The 27191-nt window shown below is 37.4% G+C and overlaps 1 protein-coding gene and 1 long non-coding RNA gene across 3 annotated transcripts in view; one reads left to right on the top strand and one right to left on the bottom strand.

The window, feature by feature from the left end:
* The first annotated feature begins 490 nt into the window (after positions 1 to 490).
* On the top strand, positions 491 to 27134 carry LOC147584385 (uncharacterized). Its single transcript, XR_015249137.1, has 3 exons — positions 491 to 563; positions 16759 to 16829; positions 26990 to 27134. It is a non-coding gene; the product is annotated as an uncharacterized LOC147584385 (long non-coding RNA).
* Positions 14820 to 27191, bottom strand: part of DHX29 (DExH-box helicase 29) — a 45820-nt gene continuing 33448 nt past the window's right edge. Inside the window, exons 16-27 of one of the 2 annotated variants that reach the window (XM_025924107.2) lie at positions 26965 to 27082; positions 26271 to 26355; positions 24466 to 24554; positions 23465 to 23593; positions 23302 to 23377; positions 22332 to 22556; positions 21128 to 21264; positions 20630 to 20723; positions 18693 to 18995; positions 17641 to 17772; positions 16666 to 16762; positions 14820 to 15115 (exon numbers count right to left, since the gene is read on the bottom strand). In XM_025924107.2, the coding sequence (XP_025779892.1) occupies positions 15060 to 15115; positions 16666 to 16762; positions 17641 to 17772; positions 18693 to 18995; positions 20630 to 20723; positions 21128 to 21264; positions 22332 to 22556; positions 23302 to 23377; positions 23465 to 23593; positions 24466 to 24554; positions 26271 to 26355; positions 26965 to 27082 (1541 nt within the window). In that variant the 3' untranslated portion in view covers positions 14820 to 15059. The remainder of the gene's footprint in view (positions 15116 to 16665; positions 16763 to 17640; positions 17773 to 18692; positions 18996 to 20629; positions 20724 to 21127; positions 21265 to 22331; positions 22557 to 23301; positions 23378 to 23464; positions 23594 to 24465; positions 24555 to 26270; positions 26356 to 26964; positions 27083 to 27191) is intronic. The other variant, XM_086700907.1, reaches the window with a different exon arrangement.

Below are 27191 nucleotides of genomic sequence, written 5' to 3'. Positions count from 1 at the left end.
GATGCAGTATTTGTGGTATGAACAATATGGTCCAAGTTAAGGGCTTTTTATTTTTCTTATGAGGAGTCTTTAAAATTAATTTCTCTTTTCTAATTTGAGACCTGGGTGCAATGCACCTTAAAGGCACTAGGTAGATCTAAAATACTTTAAAGACGTAGAACCTAGGGGCACATGGGTGACTCAGTCAGTTAAGTGTCCTACTCTAGATTTTGGCTTAAGTCATGATCTCACAGCTCATGGGTTCAAGCCCCACATTGGGCTCCGTGCTGACAATGTGGAGCCTGCTCGAGATTCTCTCTCACCTCTATCTCAAGATGAATAAACAAACATTAAACAAACAAAAAAAAGATGTAGGACCTAATTAAGCCCAGGCTTTTATAATGAAGGTTGATTAACCATGATTTGACCCTACTTATTTTCAGGTGTGGTTTTTGGAACCCGCAAGAGAGTATTAATATAATAGAACTAAAGTTACCTTGTTTTGTTTTTTTCCACTTTGGCACTTCATCTTCAATGAAAAACCCCCACCCTCATCCTGCCCCAGGTCTTGGACAGTGATTGAGGTAGGAGGAATGCATTTACTAACAATACCTTGTTTAGCAAACAGAGTAGGTGGGTTGGGGTTGGTACCAGATATGTGAACTATTTTGTTAGCACCTCAAGATCCTTGAGCTCACTTTTGATTTTAAGTCACTAAAATGTATATTGGTCACTAAAAATTAAATTTACTAAAGACTGTTTTCTATTAATGTAGTTAAGTGCCTAAATTGGAAAGTGTTTAGGATACTTGAAGTCAGAAGTGAATTTCTGGTATCCAATGTGGCTGAAGAAAATAATAACTGCCATAATTTTGCTGATATACCTACATATATGATAAGAATTGGACATTGAGAAGAAGTAAAAGAGTAGTAAGTACAGTAGCATTCTCTTTGGGGCCACTTCAGGCCCCAGCTCTTTTGAAATACGGGAGACTAAGTGACTTGCTTCAGTGGGCCTTGAAAGCTTTTCTTCAGACTGTGATAGCCTGATGCTCTCTTTGGTCCTTTCCCTTTGGATGGTAGAATTGCCCATGTAGATCCAAGGTGGCAGGAGGGAACAGTCCTCCATGATTCACTCATAACAAGAAAAATGCAAGCTAAATCCATCATGAGATACTATATTGTACATAATCTGATTGATAAAAGTTCAAACGTTTGGTAAGAGGATTTAGGGAAATAGACCTCATGTTTTTGGTGAGAGTGTAAATTGGTACAGCCATTTTGGAAGACAATTTGGCAAGATCTGTAAAGATTTAAAATGTACATAATCTTTAACTCTGCATTTCCACTCCTTGATAATTATTCTGCATCAGTGCAAAATTACTTTATAAAAAGGTGTTTATCACAATATCCTTGTTAAAAGCAAAACGTTGATTGTGTTCAATAAGGGACATCTAAAACACAAAATATTATGCAGCTGTTAAAAAGAATGAGGCAGGGGGCACCAGGGTGACTCAGTTGGTTAAGCATCCAACTCTTGATCTCAGCCCGGGTCTTGATCTCAGGATGGTAAGTTCAAGCCCCAAGTTGGGCTCCTTGTTGTAGAGCCTACTTAAAAAAAAAAAAAAAAGAATGAGGTAGATGGTTATGGACTGATGTAGAAGGATTTTCAAAATACAGTGTTAAATAAAGCAAGATACAGAGCAGTATGTCAAATATATTGTCACTTGTGTAAAAAAAAAGGAGAGTATCTACATATATCTTTATATATGCATAGAATCTCTCTGGAAAGATACACAAGAAACTGGTAACATTGATTGCCTTTGGGAAGAAATCCTGGGAGACAGAAATAAGAGAGAGAGGGTCTTCCTGCTATACACTGTCATGATCTTTTGAATTTTGAACTATATTTATGTGTAATCTCTTTCAAAAATAGCATTTTTCATATGCATGTGGTCTGGAAGTTAGAAAACAGGGAACCGAGGTTAGTCCTGAAAAATGGTGATCACTATTGTATGTGGACATAGAAAGAGTGGATAGAGTAGAACAGGGCCTGTGTACTCCGGGAGCAAAGTTTTGTAACTTCATAAGTGAAACTGTTCTTTTGGAAGTTGGATTATATATCAGTGAACGGAACAGACAAATATCCCGGTCTTCATGGAGTTTATGGGGATGGAAGTGCCCGGAGAGACAAGCAATACAGGGACTGGCACATGGGAAGTGCCACAGGTAGATTGCGTTATTTAATACATTAGTTAGATAAAGTTCACTGGAAAAATTTGGGCAGAGAACTCTAGGAAATGGGGGAGTTGGCCATGTGGACATCTGAGGGGGTAGCATCCTAGCCAGAGAAAATAGTGATGCAGGGGCCCCAAGGCATGAGCAGGTCTGCCATGTGGAGGAACAGCAAGGACACTAGTGTAGCTGGAGTAGGAGTGAAAAGGAGAGCAGCAGATGAGGTGGGAGAGGTCATGGGGCCAGATCACATAGGACCTTGTTATTGCCAGCATTCAGTGACTTCTTAGGTCTTGTTATGTTGCACTTTTATCACTTCAACCATCACTTCAACCGTACGAAAGAGGTACAATTATTTTACCATTTCTACAAATGAGAGAATTTTTAGAGAGGATCAGGTGCTTGCTTGAAGATACACAGCTAGTAAGCAGAAAACTAGGATTTAAACCCAAATCTGTGATTCTAGCCTGGACATTCATCCTTATGCTCTTCTATGTTCGTTAAATGCTAAGCGAGAACCAAGAAAAGGCTTTGAGTCCACCCTTGGGCCGCTGCTTAGAAAGAAGAGTAAAGCTGAGGGAACAGAGTCCACAAAAGATGGAGGAGCCCAGCGGGTCAGAGCTGGTTGGACCTTTTTGTGATAATCCTGGAGGCTCTGTGGTGCAGTTTAGCAAGGCAGGCAGAGTTCCCTACCCCAAGCATGTGCCAGGAGGCACAAGTTGAGCTAGGGAAAAAGAAGCAAGGCTTCAAGGCTAAGAGAAGTGTGAAGCCATTTGGAGTGTGATGACCACAGACTGTATCTGATTTCTGTGAACCAGCCACCTCTTAGCAGGTGATGACATGAGAAAGTGACAGTTGACTTAGTTTCTCACAGAGAGCACTGGTGCTGAATAAACAAGTTTAAATTGTCGGGAGAGGACAAATTTGGTTATCTGGCAGCCTTGCTCAGAGTGAAGAGATGGTCTCATAAAGGAAGCTGACCTGAAGAGTGAGGGGAAAAAAACGGGTGGGTTTGTACCTTAGCAGTGACTGATAGGTTGTTTAAATGTTCAGCTTTCTTTCCACCTTCCATTCTTGGTGTGAACATGCATTTTAAATTAATTAGTAGATCCAAGACAAATCAATAAAGGATCTTTAAAAAAAGATCTGTTACTAGAATATCACTGTACCTACATACTGTGGTTGTCTGTCTCTGCCATTTCACAGCCAATATTTAACAAGTGCCTACTAAGTACTGGGCACTGCTCTAGGTTTGCAGCAGTGGATAGGATACACAAAGCCTCTGCTTGCACAGAATGGGGAGGGGAGAGGCTGAAAGTAAAACTGTGAACAAAATGTAAACGATATCAGGGGTGCTTGGGTGGCTCAGTCGGTTAAGCGTCTGACTCTCGAGTGGGCTCAGGTCATAGGAGCCCTGTGTTGGGCTCTCCACTGACAGCACGGAGTCTGCTTGGGATTCTCTCTTTCCCTCCCTCTCTGCCTGTCCCCAGCTCTTCTCTCTCTCTCTCTCTCTCTCTCTCTCTCTCTCTCTCTCTCTCTCTCTCTCTCTCACACACGTAGTAAGTCTGTGCAGCAATTTGAGTGTGCTGCCCTGGAGAGTGAATGGGGAGTATTTTCAGTTAGATGGTGAGGGATGCCTTTTGGAAAGCAATGCTCATGTGCTGCTTGTGTTCACAAGTGAAAATGTCTTTTTCTTTTAATGTTGCGCAAATCCATTCCCTAAGTGAGATTTCTCAAAATATCGGTTCAATTGATATGTCCTTGTTTGGGGAGCAGTGTTTTCTGGTGGGGAGGGAATCCTACAAATGTTTAGATAAGGATAGTTAAATTCTCCTGAAGTAGTTATCTCAAGGTGATTGGCAAAGACGTGAATTTGAAGTAGGCTCACTGTACACAGTGAATTTTTCCCAACCACATGAAAGATAAAGCTAGTACATCTCTGTGCTTATTATTGTTACTTTTATTATTTTAAATGATGAGCCTGCGGGTTGCAGAAAGTTCTTTTTAATGTCCAGTGGGACATCCTATGTTAAAATAACCTCAGGCTCCTCTGTTAAATAGGGAAGATCTATCGTGTCTTTTCTTTCCCTACCACACAGACAACAAAGAGGGCAGCAATTAGTATCTTTAGACTGTGGTAAAATAACCCTTTGTCCTAAATGGAAAGCAAAGCTGGTCCTATTGAAGAACAACAAAGGGGAAGGCTGAAGGACATGATATGTAATGCAGCTACTTGAATGTCAAATCACAGGGTGCAGATCAAAACAGAGCAGCTGTTGAGGGCTGCCTTGTCACATATTTCTTAGAATTTATGAGAAAAGCCACCAAGGGTCTGCAGTTAACAAAAGCTTTCAGCAAGTAGCAAGTTCGGTTGCCCTGTTGGAAGTTAGGTGCCCTGTTGAGAGGCAGGCTCCACTCTCTAAGTGTGTTTAGCTATGTGGGTTTGAAATGAATGGATAGAGTGGCTGAATTTATTTTCTTCCCATGTGGCAAGTCTGGATGTTAAAGTTGTATCCTTCAGGAGCAGTGTTTCCTAGTACTTTGGAGAGACTGACAGATGCTCAATGTTCCTCAGCATTATGACCCACATTTCTGTATTATTACCATATCTGCTATTTCTGTTTCAGCTTAGAGGCATATATGTGTGAACTGCTTAGGAAGCATCTGATTTGTTCCAGACATTGTGCATTCTAGATTGTATTTTAGAATTGCATTCTAGACTATAACATAATTCTCCCGTATTCTGGAGAATACATTCCTGTAACATTCATTTCTTTACTTTTTTTTTTTTAATGTTGATTTATTTTTGAGAGAGAGAGAGCACAAGTTGGGGAGAGGCAGAGAGAGAGGGAGACACAGAATCTGAAGCAGGCTCCAGGCTCTGAGCTGTCAGTCCAGAGCCCAACACAGGGTTTGAACTCACAAACTGCGAGATCATGACTGGAGCTGAAGTGGGATGCTCAACTGACTGAGCCTCCCAGGTGCCCCTGCTGCCCATTTTATAATGGTTGGTTGGATAGTTTGGATATTAACCCCTTATCAGATGTATGATTGGAAAATATCTTTTCCCATTTAGTAGGCTGCCTTTTTGTTGTGTTACTGGTTTCTTTCACTGTCCAAAAGATTTTTCATTTGATATAACCTCATTTCTTTATTTTAGCTTTTGTTTCCCTTTCCTCAGGAGACTGGTCAAAAAATTATTGCTAAGACCAATGGCAGAAAGTTTATTTCCTTTGTTTTTTCCTAGTAGTTTTATGGTTTCAGATCTTACATTCAAGTCTTTAATCCATTTTGAATTTGTTTTCATATATGGTGTAAGATAGTGGTCCATTTTCATTCTTGTGCATGTAGCTATTTAGTTTTCCCAAAACCATTTCCTGAAAAGACTGTCTTTTCCCCATGGTATATTCTTGTCTCCTTTCTCATAGATTAATTGACCTTCTCATTTTTTTTAAATGTTGGTTTATTTTTGAGAGAGAGAGACATGAAGGGAGGGAGAGAGGGAGGGGCAGAGAGTGAAGGAGACATAGAATCCGAACCAGGCTCCAGGCTCTGAACTGTCAGCACAGAGCCCGACACGGGGCTCGAACTCATGAACTGTGAGATCATGACCTGAGCTGAAGTTGGATGCTCAACCAATGAAGCCCCAAGTGCATCTTGACCTCCTAAACGTGGGTTTACTTGTGGGCTCTCTGTCCTATTTCATTGATCTCTGTGTGTCTTTTTTCTTGCCAGTACCATACTGTTTTGACTGTTATAGCTTTGTAGTATAATTTGAAATCTGGCAGCTTGGTATCTCCTGCTTTGTGCTTCTTTCTCAAGATTGCTTTGGCTCTTTGGGTGATGTACAGCTTTTTCTGTGGACATAGGTTTTTATTTCTTTGGGGTATATAGCTAGAAATGGAATTGCTGCTGAGCCATGTATTGACTCTTTGATTAACTTTTTGAGGAACTGTTTGCCAAAGTGGTTGCACAATTATATATTCCTCCAGCAATGTATGAGGGGTCCATTTTCTCCAAATTCTTACCAACACTTGATATTGTCTGCCTTTTTAGTTATATTAGTAGTGGTGAGGAAGTACCTCGTTAGGGTTTTCATTTGCATTTCTCTATTAACACTCTTAAACATCTTTCCATGAATTTTAGCCACTTGTGTATCTTCTGTGGGGAAAAAACCTATTCATATCCTTTGTTTTTTTTATTGTGGTGAAAAACACATGTGAGATCTACCCTCTTAATAAATTTTAAGTACACACATATGGTATTAGTGTTGTATAGCAGATCTCTAGAATTTTTTTATGTTATGTGGTTGAAACTTTATACCATTGAATAGTAGCTCCGCATTTCTCCTCCTTCCCGGCTCCTGACAACCACCACTCTATTTTGTTTCTGTGAGTTTGACTATTTTAGATACCTCACGTATGTGGAATCATGCAGTATTTGTCCTGTGACTGGCTTATTTCACTTAACATAATGTCCTCTATGTTTATTCATGTTGTCACATATTGCAGAATTCCCTTCTTCTTAAAAGTTGAAAAATATTCCATGATATGCATTTACCACCTTTTCTTTATCCATTCATCTGTCATTGAACATTTAGGTTGTTTCTACTTGGCTGTTGTGAATAATGCTGCAGTAAACATGAAAGTATAAATATGTCTTTAAGATGGTGATTCCAGTTCTTCTGGATAAATATCCAGAAGTGGGAATGATGGTAGATCATATGGTATTTCTATTTTTAATTTTTTAAGGAACCTCCATACTGTTTTCCATAGCAACTGCACCATTTTACCTTCCTACCATCAGTGTGCAAAGTTTGCACTTCCAACATCCTTGCTAACAATGATTATTTTCTAAATAGCCATCCTAACAGGTGTGAAGTGATACCTCATTATGGTTTTGATTTACATTTCCCTTATGGTTAGCAGTGTCGGTCATCTTTTCATATACTTACTGGTCATTTTACATCTTCTTTGGAGAAATGTCTATTCATAGTCCTTTGCTCATTTTTAAAATCAGATAATTTAGGGTTCTTTGTTGTTGGTTTTTTTGGGGGTTTTTTTGTTGTTATGGAGTTGTAGGAGTACTTATTTTGGATATTAACCCCTTTTCAGATACATAACTTGCAAATATTTTCTCCCGTACCATAGATTACCTTTTATCTCTTTTGATTGTTTCCTTTGCCATGCAGAAACTTTCTACTTTGATGTTACCTGCTTTTCTTGCCTGTGCTTTTAGTGGCCTATCCAATAAACCATTTCCATTACCAGTGTTATGAAGCTTTCCCTTTACGTTTCTTGTAGGAGCTTTACAGTTTTAGATCTTGGTTTAAGTCTTTAATCCATTTTTTAATTTTTTTTTAATGTTTTATTTATTTTTGAGACAGAGAGAGACAGAGCATGAGCAGGGGAGGGGCAGAGAGAGAGGGAGACACAGAATCTGAAGCAGGCTCCGGGCTCTGAGATTCAGCACAGAGCCTGACACGGGTCTCAAACTCACAGACCGTGAGATCATGACCTGAGCTGAAGTCGGACGCTCAACCGCATGAGCCACCCAGGCGCCCCAAATCCATTTTGAATTGATTGTTATTATGTATGATGTAAGATGGGGTGCAGTTTCATTCTTTTGCATATGGATATCCAATTTTCCCAGTAGCTTCTGTTGAAGAGACTGTCCTTTCCCCATTGTTTGGTTTTGGCACACTTCTTGAATATCATTTGACCATGTAGGTGTGGATTTATTTCTGCGCCCTCTATTCTGTTCTGTTGATTTATATGTCTGTCTTGGGTATCCCAATACCATGCTGTTGTGATTACTGTAGCTCTGTAATGTTTAGAAATCAGGAAGTGTGAGACCTTGAGCTTTGTTCTTTTTCCTCAAGATTGTTGGGCTTTTGGGGTCATTTGTTGTTCCATTATAAATTTTAGAATTGTTTTTTTAATTTTTAATTTTATTAATTTTTATTTTTTAAAATTAATTTTTATTTTATTAAAAAAATTTTTTTTAGCTTTTATTTATTTTTGAGAGAGACAGAGCATGAATGGGGGGGCAGGCAGAGAGAGAAGACGACACAGAATTGGAAGCAGGCTCTAGGCTCTCAGCTGTCAGCACAGAGCCCCATGTGGGGCTCCACCTCATGAACTGCGAGATCGTTACCTAAGCCGAAGTCGGACTGGCGCCCCTATTATTTTTTTATTTTAGAGAGAGAGCGTGCAAGAAGGGTAGAAGAGCAGAGGAAGACAGATAATTTTTTTAATTTTTTATTTTGAGAGAGAGTGAGCAAGAGCACAAGTCAGGTAGGGTTAGAGTGAGGGAGAGAGAGAATCCTAGGCAGGCTCTGCACTATAAGTGCCTGATGTGGGGCTCAAACCCACAAACCATGAGATCATGACCTGAGAGAGAGAGAGAGAGAGAGAGAGAGAGAGAGAGAGAGAGAGAATGAATCTTAAGCAGGCCTCACCCTCAGCACAAGCCTGACATGGACCTGATCCCACAACGTGAGCAGAAATCAAGAGTCAGACACTCAACCAACTGAGACACCCAGGAACTCCTAGAATTGTTTTTTCTATTTCTGTAAAAAATACCATTGGGACTTTTATAGGGATTGCATTAAATCTGTAGATTGCTTTGGGTAGTATAGACATTTGAACAATACTCAGTCTTCCAATCCATAAGCATTTATTTTCCTTTTATTTGTGCCATCTTTAATTTATTTCAGCAGTGTTTTAGTACACAAGTCTTTTGCCTCCTTGGCTAAACTTCTTCCTGAATAATTCATTATTTTCTATGTCATTGCAAATGGGATTGTTTTCTTAAATTTTTTTGACTGTTCTTTGTTAAGTATGTAAAAATGCAACTGATTTTTAGATGTTAATTTTTTTGATCCTACAAATTTGCTGAATATTAGTTCTAACTCTGTGTGTGTGTGTGTGTGTGTGTGTGTGTGTGTGTGTGTGTGTGAGAGAGAGAGAGAGAGAGAGAGAGAGGGAGAGAGGGAGAGAGGTAACAGGTTTCTACATATATGTCACCTGCAAATAGAGATAATTTTACTTCTTCCTTTCTTATTTGAATGCCTTTTATTTCTCTTTTTTGCATAGTTGTTCTAGCTAGTACTTCCAGTACTATGCTGAATAAAAGTGGTTAGAGTGGGTATCCTTGCTCATTCTTGATCTTAGAGTAAAAGCTTTGTTTTTCACCAACATCGGTATGATGTTAGCTGTGGGATTTTCATCTATGTCCTTGATGATGTTGAGGTAATTTCCTTCTATTCCTAGTTTGCTCATTTTTTAATTGGGTTCTATTTTACCATTGAGTTGTAACATTTCTTTATATATTCTACATACAAGTCCTTTATTAGGATTTTCAAATAATTTGTTGCATTACATGAGTTGACTTTTACTTCCTTGATGGTGTCCTTTGAAGAACCAGTGTTTTTACTTTTAGCTTTATGATGCACTTAATTTTTTGAATATGGTATAAGATCAGGGTCCAAATTAATTCTTTTGCATATGGGTAACCATTTGTCCCAGCATCATTTCTTGAAAAGACTGCTCTTTATTGATGGTCTTGGCACGCTTTTTAAAAAGCAGCTTACCATAGATGGGTGGGTTTATTTGTGAATTCTCAATACTGTTCCATAGATCTATACATCTATCCTTATGCCTATATACTGCTCAGATTATTTTTGAATGGTCTTTTCATTTTTCCTCACTAGCTGAGTGACCTCAGAAAATTTAGCTTCTTAGCCTCAATTTCTTCATCTATAAATTGGAAATAAATTATCCGTCTCCCCTTAGGATTGTGGTCAGGACTAAACAAAAATATAATAAAGCTTAGTTCAGTGCTTATCACATAATGTTCAGTTGAAAAAATTTTTCTGAATATTTATTTATTTTTGAGAAAGAGCACAAGCCGGGAAGAGGCAGAGAGAGAGGAGGACAGAAGATCTTAAGCAGGCTCTGCACTGACCGCAGCCAGCCAGATGTGGGGCTCAAATTCATGAACCACGAGATAATGACCCAAGCCAAACTTGTATGCTCAAGTCAGCCACCCAGGAGCCCTTAAAAAAATAAGATCACTTAAGATCATGACCTGAGCTGAAATCGGACCGTCAACTGACTGAGCCACCCAGGTGTCCCCCCCCCCCCCCCAATTTTTTTCAATGTTTTTTTTTATGAGAGAGCTCAAACAGGGGAGGGGCAGAGAGAGGGGGACAGAGGATCTGAAGCATGCTCTGTGCTCATAGCAGTGAGCCCAGTGGGCTCAAAGCACAAACTGCAAGATCATGACCCGAGCCAAACTTGTACCCTCAACTGAGACACTCAGGAGCCCCTAAAAAATTTTTAATGGAAAAAAGTGCTTAAAAAAATTTTTTTTAACATTTATTTACTATTGAGAGACACAGACAGAGCATGAGCAGGGGAGGGACAGAGAGAGGAGGAGACACAGAATCCAAAGCAGGCTCCAGGCTCTGAGCTGCCAGCACAGAGTCCCATGTGGGGTTCAGCTTCACATACCGTGAGATTGTGACCTGGGCTGAAGTTGGAAGTTCAACTGACTGAGCCACCCAGGCGCCCCTGGAAAAAAGTTTTTAATAGAAATCTGCTTTCCTTTAATGTTTCCTTTCCTTCCAGTTAATCTTCTTTAATTAAGACTGTTCTACTTGTGAATGTAAGAATTGATGTACCTTGAGAAGAGATTGAAATATTCCTCTACCACTACCAGGATTCAACAACTTCTTACCTGAAGAGAATGCCATTTTCTCATACGATCCCCTCCCTCCCTTCTGCCTCCTTTCTGCCACCGTGTATCTCTAGGGCCCTGTATTTAAGGTCCGGCACTTTGCTGCTTTCCCACCAACCATAGCACAATAGCACTGGCCTAGTCTTCTCCATCCTTTTCCTGCGTCCACACTGTTAAAACAACATATTGATCATCCTGTTTCTGAACCTATCTTCTGTGATACCCATGTCTATTTTGTTGTCTACCAGCATTAGGTTTACTTATTGCAACAATTACATCTCAAATTTTAAATCCTGAAATTGTTGGGACACCTGGGTGGCTCATTCAGTTAAGCATCCTGCTCCTGACTTTGGCTCAAGTCATGATCATATTGTGAGATTGAGCCCTGTGTCGGACTCTGCACTGACAGTGCAAAGCCTGTTTGATATTCTCTCTCCCTCTTTCTCTGCCCCCACCTCCCGCTTGCTCATGCATGCATGCACTTTCTCAAAATAAACATACATACATATATAAATTCTGACATTCTTTCTTAATCACCCTCCTTACCTTCACTTATTCACAATGAATTAGGATTAGATTCTGACTTCTAATTCCTCAGCCTCTCCGTTTTCCTTGTCCATGGCCTCTCTTCTAGTGCCGTTTGCTTTTATGTAAGCATTTTTGGACAGTGATTCAATGAGACAGTCTGTTTCATTCTAAGATCTCATGGTCACCTGAAAGCAAAAAATGCCCACTATCGACTTTATCTGTTCATCTCCTCAAGATCCTAAGCATTCATTGCTGAGGAAAGCCAAAAAGCCTTCCCAACTTGTTCCTGATAATCTTGTTTAGTTCTTTGTTGGGTTCTCTCTGATGCTAATATTATACACACACACACACACACACACACACACACACACACACATATATACATATTTTAAATAGTCTCCATGCCCATGAGGCTTGAATTCAAGAGTTGCATGTTCTACCCACTGAGTGAGCCAAGCACCCCTCATACTAATATTATTCTTAGTCTCTCTTTTGGTTATTTGTTTTGTCTGCAAATCAGTGAGGATCTTCCCATCCTAAAATATCTCATTCCTCAACCTCTTAGCCTTGTTTCTTCATATCTGTAAAGAGTACTGATTTGGTGCCCCAGCCTTTGAGTTTGTATTCATTCCCTAAAAATTAGGCTTTGTGTGTATGGAGGGTTAACATTGCAGCCCCCAGGTTGCTATCTTTAGGAGAGCCTGCCTGCAGAGTTGGCTCCTGGCTGGAGCCTGGGAGCTTGGCTTTTGAAAAGTTGCATGTTTTTCAGATAACACTGTTTCGCCTGCTTGGGGCACTGAATGCTTGCTTTTTTTCTGGGAGTCTGGAATTTTGATAGTTACAGTTTTGATTTTTGTGCCTACATGAGCCACCTCCAGAAAAATACTTTTTGACTCTGAGTCTCAACTGGGCTTCTGTGGGTAGAAAGACTGCACAACATGTACGGGAAGCCTGTGTAGATTCTGCCAGAGTCTATGTGATGTCTTTTTTCCTTGCTAAACCTGTTGTGTATCCATTCTCTAGAATCAACTATAGCCTCTGAGTCCCATACATCCTAGTCAGTCTTTGAATGTGTAGGTGGTTGTGGGACCTGTGACCATGTCCTTCCTTGCCACTCTTAATTATCTTTCTTGACTTCCATAAGAAGCTGCAGTCATATTTGACTCCTTGTTCTCACTTCCCTCATTCTCAGTGATGCATTTGGCAGACATTTACTAAATGCCTATATGTGCCAGGCATTGTACTCAGTATACATTCATGAGTGACACCGTCATGGTGCAGCATATAGTCTAGTGGGAGAAATCAAAAAGCAGATGTTACATGCTGAGGAAAGTATTGTGTCGTAAGAACAATTGGAAGGGGAGATGTACTTCAGGAAGAGTGGTCAGTGAGGAAGTCAGTAGGGTGGTCTGTGGAGACAGCAATGATGCAGGATAAGTTCTGTTTGGTAAAGAACAGAAGCAGTACTTTACAGCAGAGAAGAGCATGTGCAAATGTTGAAAAGGCCAGTTGGATTCAAAAGGAGCCTGGTGTGGCTGGAGCACTGTGAGAAATGGGACAGGAGAAAAGGAGGTTGGAGAGTTGTAAGGTACAGATCATTTAGAAATGTGTAGGTCATGTGTATGTATACACACACACACACAACAGAGTATTACTCAGCCATAAAAGAATGAAATCTTGTCATTTGTGACAACATGGATGGAACTAGGGGGTATTATGCTACGTGAACGAAGTCAGAGAAAGACAAACAGCATGCGATTTCACTCATGTCAAATTTAAGGAACAAAAAAAGAAGAGAAAAAGATACAAATCACAATATACATTCTTAACTATAGAGAACAAATTGATGGTTACCAGAAGGCAGGTGGGTCAGGGAATGGGTTAAATAGGTGATGGGGATTAAGGAGTGCACTTGTCACAATGAGCACGAATACAAAGAGCTGTTGAATCACTATACTGTACACCTGAAACTAAAATAACCCTGTATGTTAACTATACTGGAGTTACAATTTAAAAAATAAAAAAAAAAATTCAAAGATTATTCTTAAAGTTATGGAGGAGAACGGATTATAGAAGAGTAAGAAGGGGAGAGCCTAGTTTGGAGATTACCACAGTGATGTAGGTGAAAGATGATGGTGACCTGGGTCCAAGTGATGGGTGAGGGCCCTTTGGCCCTAATCCTGATGCTACTGTTTGACATTTTCAAAGGAATAATGGTTACATTTCAGAAATTTAAATGGTTCTTGGCCCAGTTACTATCAATGTGATCTGGAGCTAGTTAGTTCACTTACCTGTGCCTCAGTCTCCTCATTTGTAAAAAGGGTATAATGAACTACCTATTGTGATGGTTGTTGTGAGGATTAAATGGGTTAATATCTAAAAAACATTTGGGCACTAGCTTGCACACTCAGGTGATGGGAAACATTAGTTCTATTGTAGGACTCCAGTCTCCGTAGGTCACAACCTGATCCTCCTCCAGCATACAAACTAACTCTTTATTCTGATGTCTCCAGTTCTATTAATGGCATTAGCTAGTGATTCCAAACTGCAATCATATTTGACTTGCTCTCAATTCCCTTATCACACTGCAGGCAGAAAGTCAGTACGTAGTAGCAATCTCTAATTTTATTTTTACTTCCACCTGCACATAAAGTGAAAGTTACAGCTTCTTTTATTCACTCATCAACAAATATTGAGTACCTATTATGAGAGTCCAGCATTTGGACTAGATTCCTATTCTAATCTTTTGTCCTTCTGATAGAATTCCTGCCATTTGGTCTACACAGGACTGTATTTGAAGTTCTTCCACAATCCTGATAAGAAATGAAGGGAAAATTCCTCTACATAATCAAAATGGAGTTTCAAAAGATTCTCAGTGAAACAACTGAAGCCACTAAAAAATATCCCAGTACTAGCTCACATTTACTGACTTTACCAATTATGAGTGCAAACAAGGATTCAAGGTCATTGATATGAAAAGGTAAATGGTATAAGCTATCCATCCCAAAGTTAACAGTAGCATTAACCATTCCTGCCTGTTCTCTAGCACTGCATCTTTATGCTTAGTGGATAGATAGCATCTATTAATACTGTATACTTACTTAGGTTTTAACTTTGATTATCAAATATTAAATAACTGACTTCTGAAGCTGTTCCTTTTCATGGAAATTTAATTACATTACAACTGGTTTTGAAGCTCATTTTCTCTTCTGGGTCAAGAAGGTCTAAACTCTCCTGATGAGAAGGACTGCTGGAGGATAGAGTGTATACATAGGGAATCACAACACTAAGTTACAGAATCTATACAGGCAGGCACATAAGGATGTATAAAGCATGGATGATACCAAAGAATTTATTGTAAATGTAGTGGCAAATACAATGCAAATAATCATCATTAAAAAGGAACTAGAAAATTACACATGTTTAAAGTATGTGCTTTTTTTCCACCACCTTTAAGTTATGGCTAGTACCAACATTTTAAGTACTGAAATACTTAATGGGATGGTCGATTTTCACATAATTTCATGACTGTATCTTCATCTTAATTTTTAAAGCAGTTGACCATGACTTTCAGTTTCAGTTCTTATTCTCTGTTTTTATCAATTCTGTAATGATCTGTAGTATCTTGTCATCTGAGGAAAACAAACAAACAAAAACCATGAACAAATTTATCACTGGCTAAATTCTCAATGTATACACATGTGACCAACAGGCACACTTGATTAAAAGATTCTTTCAAGTTAGAATGCAATACTAATTTCAACAAGATTCAAACAAGAGATGCCCACATAACAGAATTTGTTGCACTACAAATATTATTAATTATTGTTACCATTATTCCACACCTTACTTTGACAAAAAATAGCTTAAGGCCCAAAGAGATGATGTGATGTAACTATTTGTCCTTTATTAGGAATTGTTTCTTTAAAAATTCCTTAAAGGGGCGCCTGGGTGACTCAGTCGGTTAAGTGTCTGAGTCTTGATTTCAACTCATGTCATGATCTCACAGTTTGTGAATTTGAGCCCTGCATTGGGCATTGCCCTAATGCAGAGCCTGCCTGGGATTCTTTCTCCTTCACTCTCCTTCTCTCTCAAAATAAATAAATAAACTTAGATCTTATGGTTGTTGTTTTTTTGAAAAGTTTATTTATTTTGAGAGAGAGAAGGAGCGCTGGCTGAGATGTACTGCAGGGGTTACTGGTTGTTCCATGTTCCTCAGAAGATGTAGGGATCTCCACAGCATGGGCAAGGAGGAAGGAAATAGTTTGTTTCCTTTGGACTAAACATGAAACAATTACCTTTAACAGCAAAGTGCTCTTGAAGAGGTGTCAATAGGTAGGTGACAGATCTCTCTACACAACAAAGGTATCAAACACCAATTAATTTGACAAACAGAGCAACAGAGGCCACATTATTTGCTAAGGAGGTTTTGTTAACAGATACTTCTACTTTTACCCAATTGCTCTGATACTGTGACTTCCTAACAACTTCTTACTACTCTTTTTACATAGGTGTAATTATCAGGGCTGTAATACTGCAATTCTTTATTTTAGACACTTCAGTGAAGGAATGCCCCGAGTTTCAGTGGTTGCAATGGGAAATTCTGATAACTGGGACCATGGTCTGACATTCAAATTCTTGGGGGCTACTATGACATTAAAAAAAAGAAAAGATAACTTGCTGCAAGGTAAACAATGACAGGTCTAGAAAGAAACAGTATTTTTAAGATCCCTAAGAAAAGAGCCCACATCTCTTAACATATCAAAATGTGATCTAACTTTCCATGTCTATTGCAGATTTCTGCTGGAAGGATGTTGTACTTTTTAAATATACACTAGCTCAGCATTTGTGAGAATGGTGGAGAAAAACATGCTGGAAACCTCACAGAAAGTCCCTTATAATCCAAGTTTACAATGCTCAGTTTTATTATCCTTTTTTCTGTGAAATGGCCAGCAGTTTAGAAGTGAAGCTTAAAAGAGGAAGGAGTAAACTAACAATCTTAAGAGGATAATTAGGTTGTGAATAATGAAGCACTGTCTATGAGTCTGATAGAATTCACCATAAAATAAATTTTACTAAAACAGCTTTTAATCACATGGACTTGAAGACTTCAGTGTGCTCTAATGTATTGCAATATTTAACAGTATATGGTTTTCTACTTACATTATAATCAAATACTTACTTTCAAGGGACATCTTAGGATTTTCCAGCTTTTTTCTCAAAACGGAATCGATAAGAACTCTAAGCTGCTTGAAAATGACAGCTATTTTTACAGGGGCCTGTTGAGAGAAGACAGATTGGACAAAGTTAATCCCCTGGAGTGTGAATGTGTTTCAGTAAATGAAGGTAAGGCTGTATACCTTATGATCTGCTTTAGCACATCATGACTTTAATATACTGAATGGTTAAGTTTACAATTTAATGATTTCTAATATATTTTAAGAGTTAGGCAGCCATTAGCACAATCCAATTACAGATGACCTCTACCACCCTGTCCTCTTGGAGGGAACTGCATACATTTTTAAAGTTGTATTTAAAATTTACTCTCCAGTCTTACTCAAATCATGATGGCATACAGTAGCAGAATGTATTAGATTTGTTTAAGTTGGTCAATGTTGATGGGGTTATAAAGAAATGAGTCTAGTTTTTCCAGAGGAAAACTTGACAATATTCATTAAAAGCTATGAATTTGTCTTTGTCTTTTTAGAACTTAAGTTTGAGGTTCAAATAATTCTAGGTCTAATACTTGCTCTGCCAATAACAATCCATTTAATCTAAGAAAAGTTATATAAACTTCTCACTGAACTTAAGTGCCTCATGTATAGAAAGGAAACTACTGAAGTTAATGAACAAGGTTATTAGGGTATTAAGTTTGGGATAAACCATGTAAACTATTGAAGTACACAGCACGTGGCAAATTATTTTTACTGGTAGTAAATGCCATCTGTAATAGCAATAGAGTTGATTTTCATATTTAACAGATTGAACGTATTGTAACAGATTTAAATGTAGGCAAGATAAAATAAGGTCTTCCACTCTAAGTCAAATTGTAGGCAGAAATTATGCAAACTCCAATAAAATTTAAAAAATCCACCGCAGTAGTACTGCAAGTACTACAAGAAAATTTTAATGTTATGAGATCAGTTGTAGCATGTACCTGAAAATATATCCAGCCATCAACAGAAAGAAGACGTTCCCGGTGTTGAACTTCTATATCACCACCAAAAAGTAAAACTGGAAAAGGGGTTATTAGGGTAGTTTCCCTCAAATATACTCGGGTATACCTTACCTGCACAGGAATAAAGAGAAAAAAAAAAAAAAACTTCACAGCCTAAAAATGTAAGAAGTTCATTTATGTTCCATGTAAGCATTTTTCTATGATTTACTATTATAAAATTTATATCATAAATTTCGTAAAGCTACCTTTACATTCTGTTGTGTGCATAACTTGCCAATTTTATAATAATCACATTCACCATTGGTGCATTTATACTATCGAAAGGCATTTTAAAACATGAATTGTAAGGGTGAATTATATTTCTTGAACATAAATGAAACTATGAACAATTTTATAATGCCAATGCTGTTAATGAGCTCAAAATAATGAGCTCAAAAATAATATTGTTTTAAAGTGTCTAGTTTCTAGACCAGTGTTTAGCTATGGCCTTTAGTAATTTCTCATGCTCTACATGTAAGTTTTGGGAGCCACTCCTTGAAATTATGAATCCTTGTTATTTTAGCAAGCTATGACTTACAAGACTGTTTTAACTGTAATCTATAAATATTTGCTGTTAACTTATCTTGGGTTACATTGTGACTCAAACTGTTGCTATAGCATATATTGTTCTATATTATCCCATATGGTTATTTGGAATGCACATAAAACAGGTCTTTGTTCCCTTTTGAGAGAGCACCTTTTGGTGAAATCTTAGGGAATGGATACATTACTAAACAATATCTATTTGCTTTAATTGTCTTATTTCAAGTAAGAAAGATAATGGTCAGAGTAGAAGTTTTAATATTTCTCTTTCATTAAGTGAAAGAAATAGGGCTTTTTTGATGAAAAACTATATTTTTGTACATATTTGAAATCAATATGTATAAACTCAGTTTGATAACCAAAAAAAAATAACTTGTTGGGGCATCCTAACTTGTTATGACTGACTTCTAGAATACCCTGAATCGTGGCATTAAGAATGAGCATTTTACCTTCTCTTGGTATAAGAGCCATCCATAAGTTTGCAAATCTCGATTTACTGAGGAGGGATGTACTTGAGCTTTGCCTTGGGCTGTCTCCACAATACAAGCCAATTTTTCTGTAACATCAACTGATTTTGTATAGATGATCTTTCCCACATTGTCATATAGTCCAGCAGCCAATACAGCTTTAAGAAGGGCAATTTCTTGGAAGGACAGTGTGTGTGAGGCTCTGTTTCCTTCCCAGTCATTAGATGCTGTGGATGATGAAAATCCTGCTGCCTTAACCAACTTTATTAACTCCTGCTTTACATCCTAGATTGGTTTATGTTGAAAAGAGATAAGATCATAATTGAGTAAAAAAGAAAAAGTGACAAATACCCCTTTAATATATATTGCTGTTTCCTATCAAAATTGATAGGATACCGAATTATTATTTAGTTCCCTACAGCCCAAATCAAATGAGGCAGGAAAAAAAAATTGTACTGGCAAATCAAGGATTGAAGAGTTATCTATTTCCACTACTCCCAGACTTTAGATGTCATAAAACATAATGTCTAAAATAGCAGAGCAATAAAAATGTGTCTGAGCACATTTGCGTTCAATATATTTACTTTAGTGGTAACTGTACAATTTTACTCAATGAGGATGATCACACAGAACAAATAATGAAGAAGAATTGGAGAGGAATCTTGATCCTGGATTGCCAATACTTTGCTCATTTGCCTCTGGCAGTCTCACCTTAATTCTAACAATGGCAATTTCATTTAACCTTTATCTAGGTTTAGTAACCAAGTGCCCATTAGCTTAAATCCTATAGGAAGGATAAGCATTTGTCAAAGTAAACTGGCTATAAGCAATTAAAAGGTGACATTTACATTTAGGATTTCCTTTGGGTTTCTGATTTGGGGCTTAAGAGACTTTGATGCCAGGTGAGAAAAAGACAAACAGCTGCCTTAACACCACAGGGTAGGTGAAGAGATGGAAAACCATGCAGCCCAGGGAAGGTGAAGAAAAGGCTCACAGAAGGAAGGAGCTGAGAGGCAACTTGGGAGGTTGGAAGGAAGTGGGGTGGAGTGGAGACATAGGAGTGTTAGCTCTCCACATCTTGAATCCCAGTGAGCCCAGAGGCAGCTGTTCTTCAGTTTATCCCTTTATCCTTTTGTGAAGGACAAAATTCATTCCACTTAGAGATGTCTCTGCTCTTATTCCAGCCATTATTTTGAAGCACAGAAAATAATGGGTTAAGTTATAGGAGAATAAAATATTCAACCCTTTAAAATATGAGAATAGGGGAATTCTGTGAGATACATTATTTTCTGAATTCTTTTATAGTGTGTCTGTAGTAAAACCTGTAGTCGCTTAAATGGTAATAATGAACACCATTTCCTAAGCACCATGAAAATTAAGTGTTTGAGGAGGAGCCCTGCTTTTTGCAGTCACTTGTCTTTATATTTTAACTACATGTCTATACTCTGTCTTCCAAGAAATAATTCTGGTCCTCAACAGTAGTCAAAGCCTGAGTGATGGGCACAGCTGTCAGGTTTCCCATCCCAAGAGCAGCTTTATACACCTGCTTTATACACCCTGTCAATCACAGGGTATGATGCCTTTCCATAACTATCATCCTACACTGCAACTAAGTAGCTGGCTAATATTTAGGAAAATAAACGAGAATCTCACGAGAAGGAATCAGGGCTCTTAGGAAAAAAGATTCCAAGCCTTGGAGCATTTTATGATTATTACATTATAATTGTTAAACACTATTTTAAATCACTGTGTAATACATAAAAATTACCTGTTGGAAGGAACAACAAAACAAAAAATTATAGATGAATGCAGTAAATTAAATCCATACTATATGTCAAGCACTATTGTAGGCATTTTCCTAAAATAAGCCTATCAGTCAACCAAAAAACCCTGAATTACAAAGCTGTATTACAACTTACTTCTAGGGTTAACAGTGATGTTCTATTAAGAAAATTCCTCCGGCAATACGCAATTTCAGAACGATAGCCTCCTTCTTGCCGGGCCTTCTTCCATCTAGATAAATAAAATGACCAAAGTTCAACATGTTTTCTTTTCAAACTGTCTCTTTCAGAGGTACTAACCAAAGTAAGCTTTAATTAAAGTACAATCATTTAAAAAGAGGAGGGGTCTTGATTGTTGTAGGAGCTACTAATTGAATATAAGAATTTGGCAATACTGTTTTTTTTATGTATAATAGTAAATTATTAACTTCAAATATGAGGTAATATAGATACAATAATACAAAGTACATTGTTCTTATTTAGAAAGGATTATAAAAATATACCTTGACAGATGAAGTAACTAAAAATAAGTGTAAATCTTAGATGTATCTTTTTAATGAAAGTCAGAGATAAATTTTTTAAAGTAAATAGCCTCAGGTCATCGATTTACTGACAACACCCAGATTATTTCTTTACCCTAGGTATGCATTGTAGATCGTCAGGTGGTCTGAATCAGCCATAGCCAAAGCTGATTTTGCAAGATCTGCCTCATCTTTTCGACCAATTGGTGTAGTAAAAGGAGACTTCTCTGTCATCACCGCAGCTAGTGTTGCCTATCCATAAATAACCAAAAAAATTTATCATTAAGGAGGTATACACGGAAGACTGATTTGTAAAAGTAAGCAAATCATAAAATAATCCCACTTTCAAGTTGCATCTTTCTTTAGTACCCTTATGGTGTTCTACAGTAGCTACCATTCAATTTTAATTCATTACTTTGGACTTCATTTTATGTAATTTAAAAAATATATCACTTTTATACCATATTTATAAAGAGGTCACATCACCAGAATCGGAGATAAAAACCTGTATGTGTGTATAGTGATTCACAGTCTGTCACACAGTTATATCTGGACTTTTGGCCTACTATATTTCTATGCCTGCAAGGCTCTTTAAATAGTTCAAAAATAATTTGGAGTGTATAATGACCCATTTCTTACTGTTGCAGCTTTTCAAATTAATTATCATGACAGAGGTTATTTTTTGGGCTCAACACAATTCTGGTGAGTATTTCTAATAGTAGAGAAACAGACTAGAGTACGTTACACTGTCTTCATTCTGTTTTTAAACAGCATTGATTTGTAGTCCCAGAAAAGGCCACAGCCTGATGAAACTGTAAAGTTGAAATGGAATAGCAGGCATATGAGCTCAGAGATTCAGAAAGAGGCACAAAGTTGGTTAATTCTGAGATAATTAGGTAAAACTGAACTGCTGGTAATTGCTGGCTCAGAGAGATAATCCAGAAACAGAGAAGGAGAAAGTTTTTGATTCTACTTAAAAAAATCTGTGGGATTCAAAGCTCCTTAAGAATCATCTACTATGTACTCAAATAAATATTTCAAGTGTGATTTTTGGTAGCAAAAGCCAAACCCATTTACAAAATAGTACCTCCAGCATACTTAAGTACATGGATTAATATCTATGATCTTAAAAATAAATATTAAATATTCAAAAATTCTCATCAAGCATTCAGACCTCCTGGTTTTAATGCTAGTACTGACATTCTATTAATTAAAAAAAAAAAAAATCAAATTAAAAGTTAAGAATTGCTTCCAAACTTAGTAATTCCCTAGTCAAAATGATAGTTAAAGTGAAGAAGCAAGATCATCATTTGTTTTACCACTGGGTCAAGGCAGCCAAATATGGCACCAAAAATAAGCATCTTGCCAATCTTGACATTCACAGGCAGGGCTGCAAGGTGCTGGCCCAATGGAGTCAGTGTAGGCTCATTTAGTTCACATGCTCCAATCTTTCGGAGTAAATTCATTGCATTGCTGATCACTTGAAGCTGAGGAGGATCTAAAGCTTTGGCAAGGAAATCTTCAGGAGAACCAAGACTGCATTTCTGCAAATTAAAAAAGCGATCAATCAGTATGTTGTTAGAACCGACCAAAGAGATGGTCACATTGGAACTAACTTTAGGTAAAATTTTGAGCAAAGAGGATAAATGTCTGAGGAAGGCTATCCTTTTATAATCCCAAGTGTGTGAGAAACTGTGTATGTGTTAAGAGCTGGCATGAGGACAAGATCTTCTAATCTGTATTTTAGTTTCTTCATTCCTGATTTTTGTGAAGTCAAAATCTTAAGAACTGAAGGATATTATAGATCTTTCAGACTAGGAAGCCCTTGGTCAACATCAGGGTTTCTCAGTCTCCACACTGTTGTTATTTGGGGCCATATAATTCTTTAAATGACTGTGCTGTGCACTATAGAATGTTTAGCAGTTCCCTGGCTTCTACCTACTAGATGCCCATATAGCATGGCCTCCCTCTCCTCCCAGTTCTGCCAACCAAAAATGTCAGAAAACATTGCCACTTATCCCCTGGTGAGCAATACTGCCCCCAGTTGACAACTAATGGTCTAGGTACTGAGACTGTATTTTAGTCTACAAAATATGAGTGTCTCTGGTAGAATTAAAGCACAGTGGGTTTGTTTACTTATAAAGAAAATGGGGGAGGGGTATTTACTAAAAAGTAAATAAGATACTTGGAAATCTAGGGGAGGGGAAGTTTACATCTTTTTTTTTTTTTTTTTTTTTTAGAAAGGGGCAAAGAATGAAAACGTTAACACCTGAGTTCCTTTAGAATTACCATAATATGAAGACATAACTCCTCCAGAGGCACACGCAAAATTTCAGGGACAGAATAGTCCATAAAACCTTCAAATCTGAAAAGTAATATTAAACACTTTACATATTATCAGAAATGCCACACTATAATCATTTGTTTTTCAATTTCCAGTGCTATGTTGTACCTTTCTCTTGTGTACATTCGGAAGCAGAAGCCATCTCTGACCCTCCCAGCTCTGCCCTGGCGCTGCAGAGCACTTGCTTTACTGACAAATGTCTCAACCAAAGAACTCATCTGACTGCTTTCATGGTACCTAAAGGAAAGTTTTAGGAGAGAATATTTAGATCAAGGACTTAAAATCTGAAAAAGCTGGAAATATGTGACTCTTAAAATTACACTGAAGACAGCTTAAAATAGTCTATCATAATTGTGGACCAATATTTTCCAAATCATGTTTCATATTTAAATAATTTAGCAAACACTGCAAACTAAATCTCATACTATCAAATTAAAAACTCTGGCACAAGGAAAAAACTTGTTTAACTTGCCCTTTTCCAAATTAATCTGACCACTGCCTCTAGGTAGTCAAATATTGCCAAATATTGCTGAATTTTCCTAATACAGGGACAGTGTATATATGGATTACAATAGACTACTAAGGTGGTCTTCTCTGTTTTTGCAATACAAACATTAAAATGTTTAAAAAGCAGTAATCTGAATCTGAAGATTCAGGTAAGGTTATCTGTTAAGTGCCAGTTATTATAACAGGTACGTTCAATTATGAAAAATATTCATGCTCCCCATTTACAAATGAGGGAACTGATGATTATATTTAATGGTATTATTACTTGGTAAAGATTACAGATCTGAGATTTAAATCCAACTTTGATTCCAAAACTCACACTGTTATAACCTCACAAATAATTATTGTTTCTGTAAAGCTGTTTTGCAAACAAATTTACAAAAAATTATGTTCTGAAAATTTTCTTGGAGAGCAGTTTTCTGCAAGAAGCAGAACACTGGCATTATTTATAGGAAAGCACATGGCATGAGACTCTTGGGTATTGGAAAGTTTCCCATAGTTTCTCTGAGGCTTTGGGTAGAATTAGGACATTGGGATTTTCCCTATATGATTCTGAGATTTCTCCTAAGAATTCAAGAGCCCCAAACCCTTTTCAAACTTACTTATTTTCTTTTGTTCTTCCAGTGTCAATTACAAATACAACATCTGGAATAGTGATACCTGTCTCTGCAATATTTGTTGCTAAAACAATCTGAAAATAAAGAAAAAGCCAAAACATTAGGTAACAACTTCCAGCAATGTGCCATTATTTAAACTTTAGTTTGAGGTGATGCATTTTAAAAAGTGAATCTCAACATTAGTTATAAAAATCCATCACCTACTTGCTGTTACTGTGTAATTTTAACTTGTTATAATTAGTTTCATCACTTCAGCTTGCCAATTAAAGTTACAGATTTTTTTTTTTAATTTTTTAATGTTTATTTATTTTTGAGACAGGGAGAGACAGAGCATGAACGGGGGAGGGTCAGAGAGAGAGGGAGACACAGAATCTGAAACAGGCTCCAGGCTCTGAGCTGTCAGCCCAGAGCCCGACGCGGGGCTTGAACTCACGGACCTCGAAATCATGACCTGAGCCGAAGTCGGACGCTTAACTGACTGAGCCACCCAGGTGCCTCTAAAGTTACAGATTTTTATTCCAACAAAAATACCATTCCCCTAATTCTAGTCAGTCATCTTAAAAATGATGTTAAGTAGCTGGGAAATTGGGTCAGAGAATAGAGACAGCTATGCACAATCACTCCAAATTATTGGAGAAAAAATAGTACATCAGTGAGAAGTGGGTTGCTGCCTTGGCTTATTATCCCTGTGACCACATCCCATGTTAGATCCAATTCTAGTTTTAAAATTCTTTTTATTATGTATTTATTTTTGAGAGATTGAGCAAGCAGGGAAGGAGCAGAAAAAGAGGGAGAGAGAATCCTAAGCAGTTCCTGCACTGTCAGGTGGAACCTGACACAGGGCTTGAACTCACAAACGGCGAGATCATGACCTGAGCAGAAAACCAAGAGTAGGACACTTAACCAAATGAGCCACCCAGTTGCCCCTCTCGTTCTAAAATTGTTAATGGTGATGACTGAATGGTGCACTTTTTGCATTTTCCCTTCTGTATTCTTGGAGAAAACATTTTGGGAATTCCGCATCAAATATTCAATGTATATTGCTCTATATCAACTCTGTATTTTGATAGTGAATGCTTGTTTCTCTTATTCATTTGACCTAGGAAATAATACTGGGTTCTCAGACTTAGATGGGACCTAGGTGCTCATTCTACCTCAGTAGCATCTAATTTTTTTTTTTTTTTTTTTAAGAGGTTGAACTCTTTTCTTTAAACCAAATCTTTGAGGGAAGCTAAAATGTTACAGATCAGAACAGCCTCAGAATCCAGGCTCCTGCACTGCAGTCCAGGCTTTCTGGGAGCTCTAGTATTCCCTACAGTTCTTATATGGTACCCTTTATCCCCTTCTAAATCTGAGAAACTGTCTACCAAGTATCTCTTCATTCAGAATCCTCAACAGAGGAGACAATGAAAATACTGAGACTATTTCCTAACCTAATGGTCTATGCATTAAAAAAATAATCCAGGATGAATACATGTAGAACAATGAATCTGTACAGGATTCAAATAGCTCCTGACATCCAACATCTTTCATGAAAAGGATGGGAAAAGTAGTGATTTTTCTTCCCACAAGCGAAAGTGATGCCATGTTTTTCAACTGTCATTCCCCTAAAAGTCTTGTCCCTTTAATAATGTATACTATAAATTTTCAAATACTTAAGTATTGGGTTCACTTTCTCATTATGTTAAGCTAGTGAGCATCTGGAGTCTGCCATGAACTGTGAGACACTTAATTACATTTTCATGAAATATTCAACAGATCACACATAAATTTGCTGTACTGAATTTTACCTTCCTGACTCCAGGAGGAGGAAGTGTGAATGCTGCAGCTTGGTCTTGAGTTGAAAGAATAGAATGCAGAGCTATCACTTTATATCTGAAAGTTAAAATCATAGTTCTTAGCAAGAGTTTCTCTTTAGAAGACACTGCAAAGAATAACAAAATTTATTTGCAAATAGAAAGCAATTTAAAAAAATTTTTATTATGAAAAAATTTAAACACCTAAGTTCTGAGAATGGTACAATGAAACCACATACATTCATCAAAGAGAAAATAATATGAATTTATATGGAATATAAGGTTTAAAGAATTTTCAAAATATGCTTGGATACTGCAGTGATAACCATGATAGCAGTAATAAGCTGTATCAAAACAGATATAGTAAACAGCTGAATACCTATATCTGAATGATAAGTTGCACTCTGTAGGGGTTTTGCACTATCCAGTGGGTTGGGGAGGTGAGTCACTATCTTATTCTGAACCACAGGATTCCCTCTGTTTAATGAATTAAAGATACAGAACAAAAGCAGAAAGCATACCTAAAATTTTTAGTACATTTAATGCTATAATAGAAATGTTAAAAACCTTACTTCACTTTAGACAATTTTAATTAAACGTAAAAAGACTGAGAATTCTAAGAGTTTTAATATACAAAACACTTTTTAATTTTAAAACTACTTGGAATATAATGAAGATCTGTGGTTACCGTTCAGAAAAAAATCTTCTGTCAGTTGACAGGAGATCATACAGCTGTTGAATATGAGCGAGGCCTGGTAAAAAGATCAACACTGCTCCTTCAACATTTCTGAATTGGGGACTTCTGTCTGAAATTTTTTAAAAGATAACAATATTCAACATAAGAAAAAAGGTAAGGAATAGCATATAACATGTTAATAAAATGTTTCCAGTTAGAAAAGTTTTATCAAAACAAAT

Source organism: Puma concolor, chromosome A1 (assembly GCF_028749965.1).
Source record: "Puma concolor isolate L17-30 chromosome A1, mPumCon1.1.hap2, whole genome shotgun sequence".
Lineage (NCBI taxonomy): Eukaryota > Metazoa > Chordata > Mammalia > Carnivora > Felidae > Puma > Puma concolor.
This window is presented reverse-complemented; position numbering and strand designations above follow the sequence as displayed.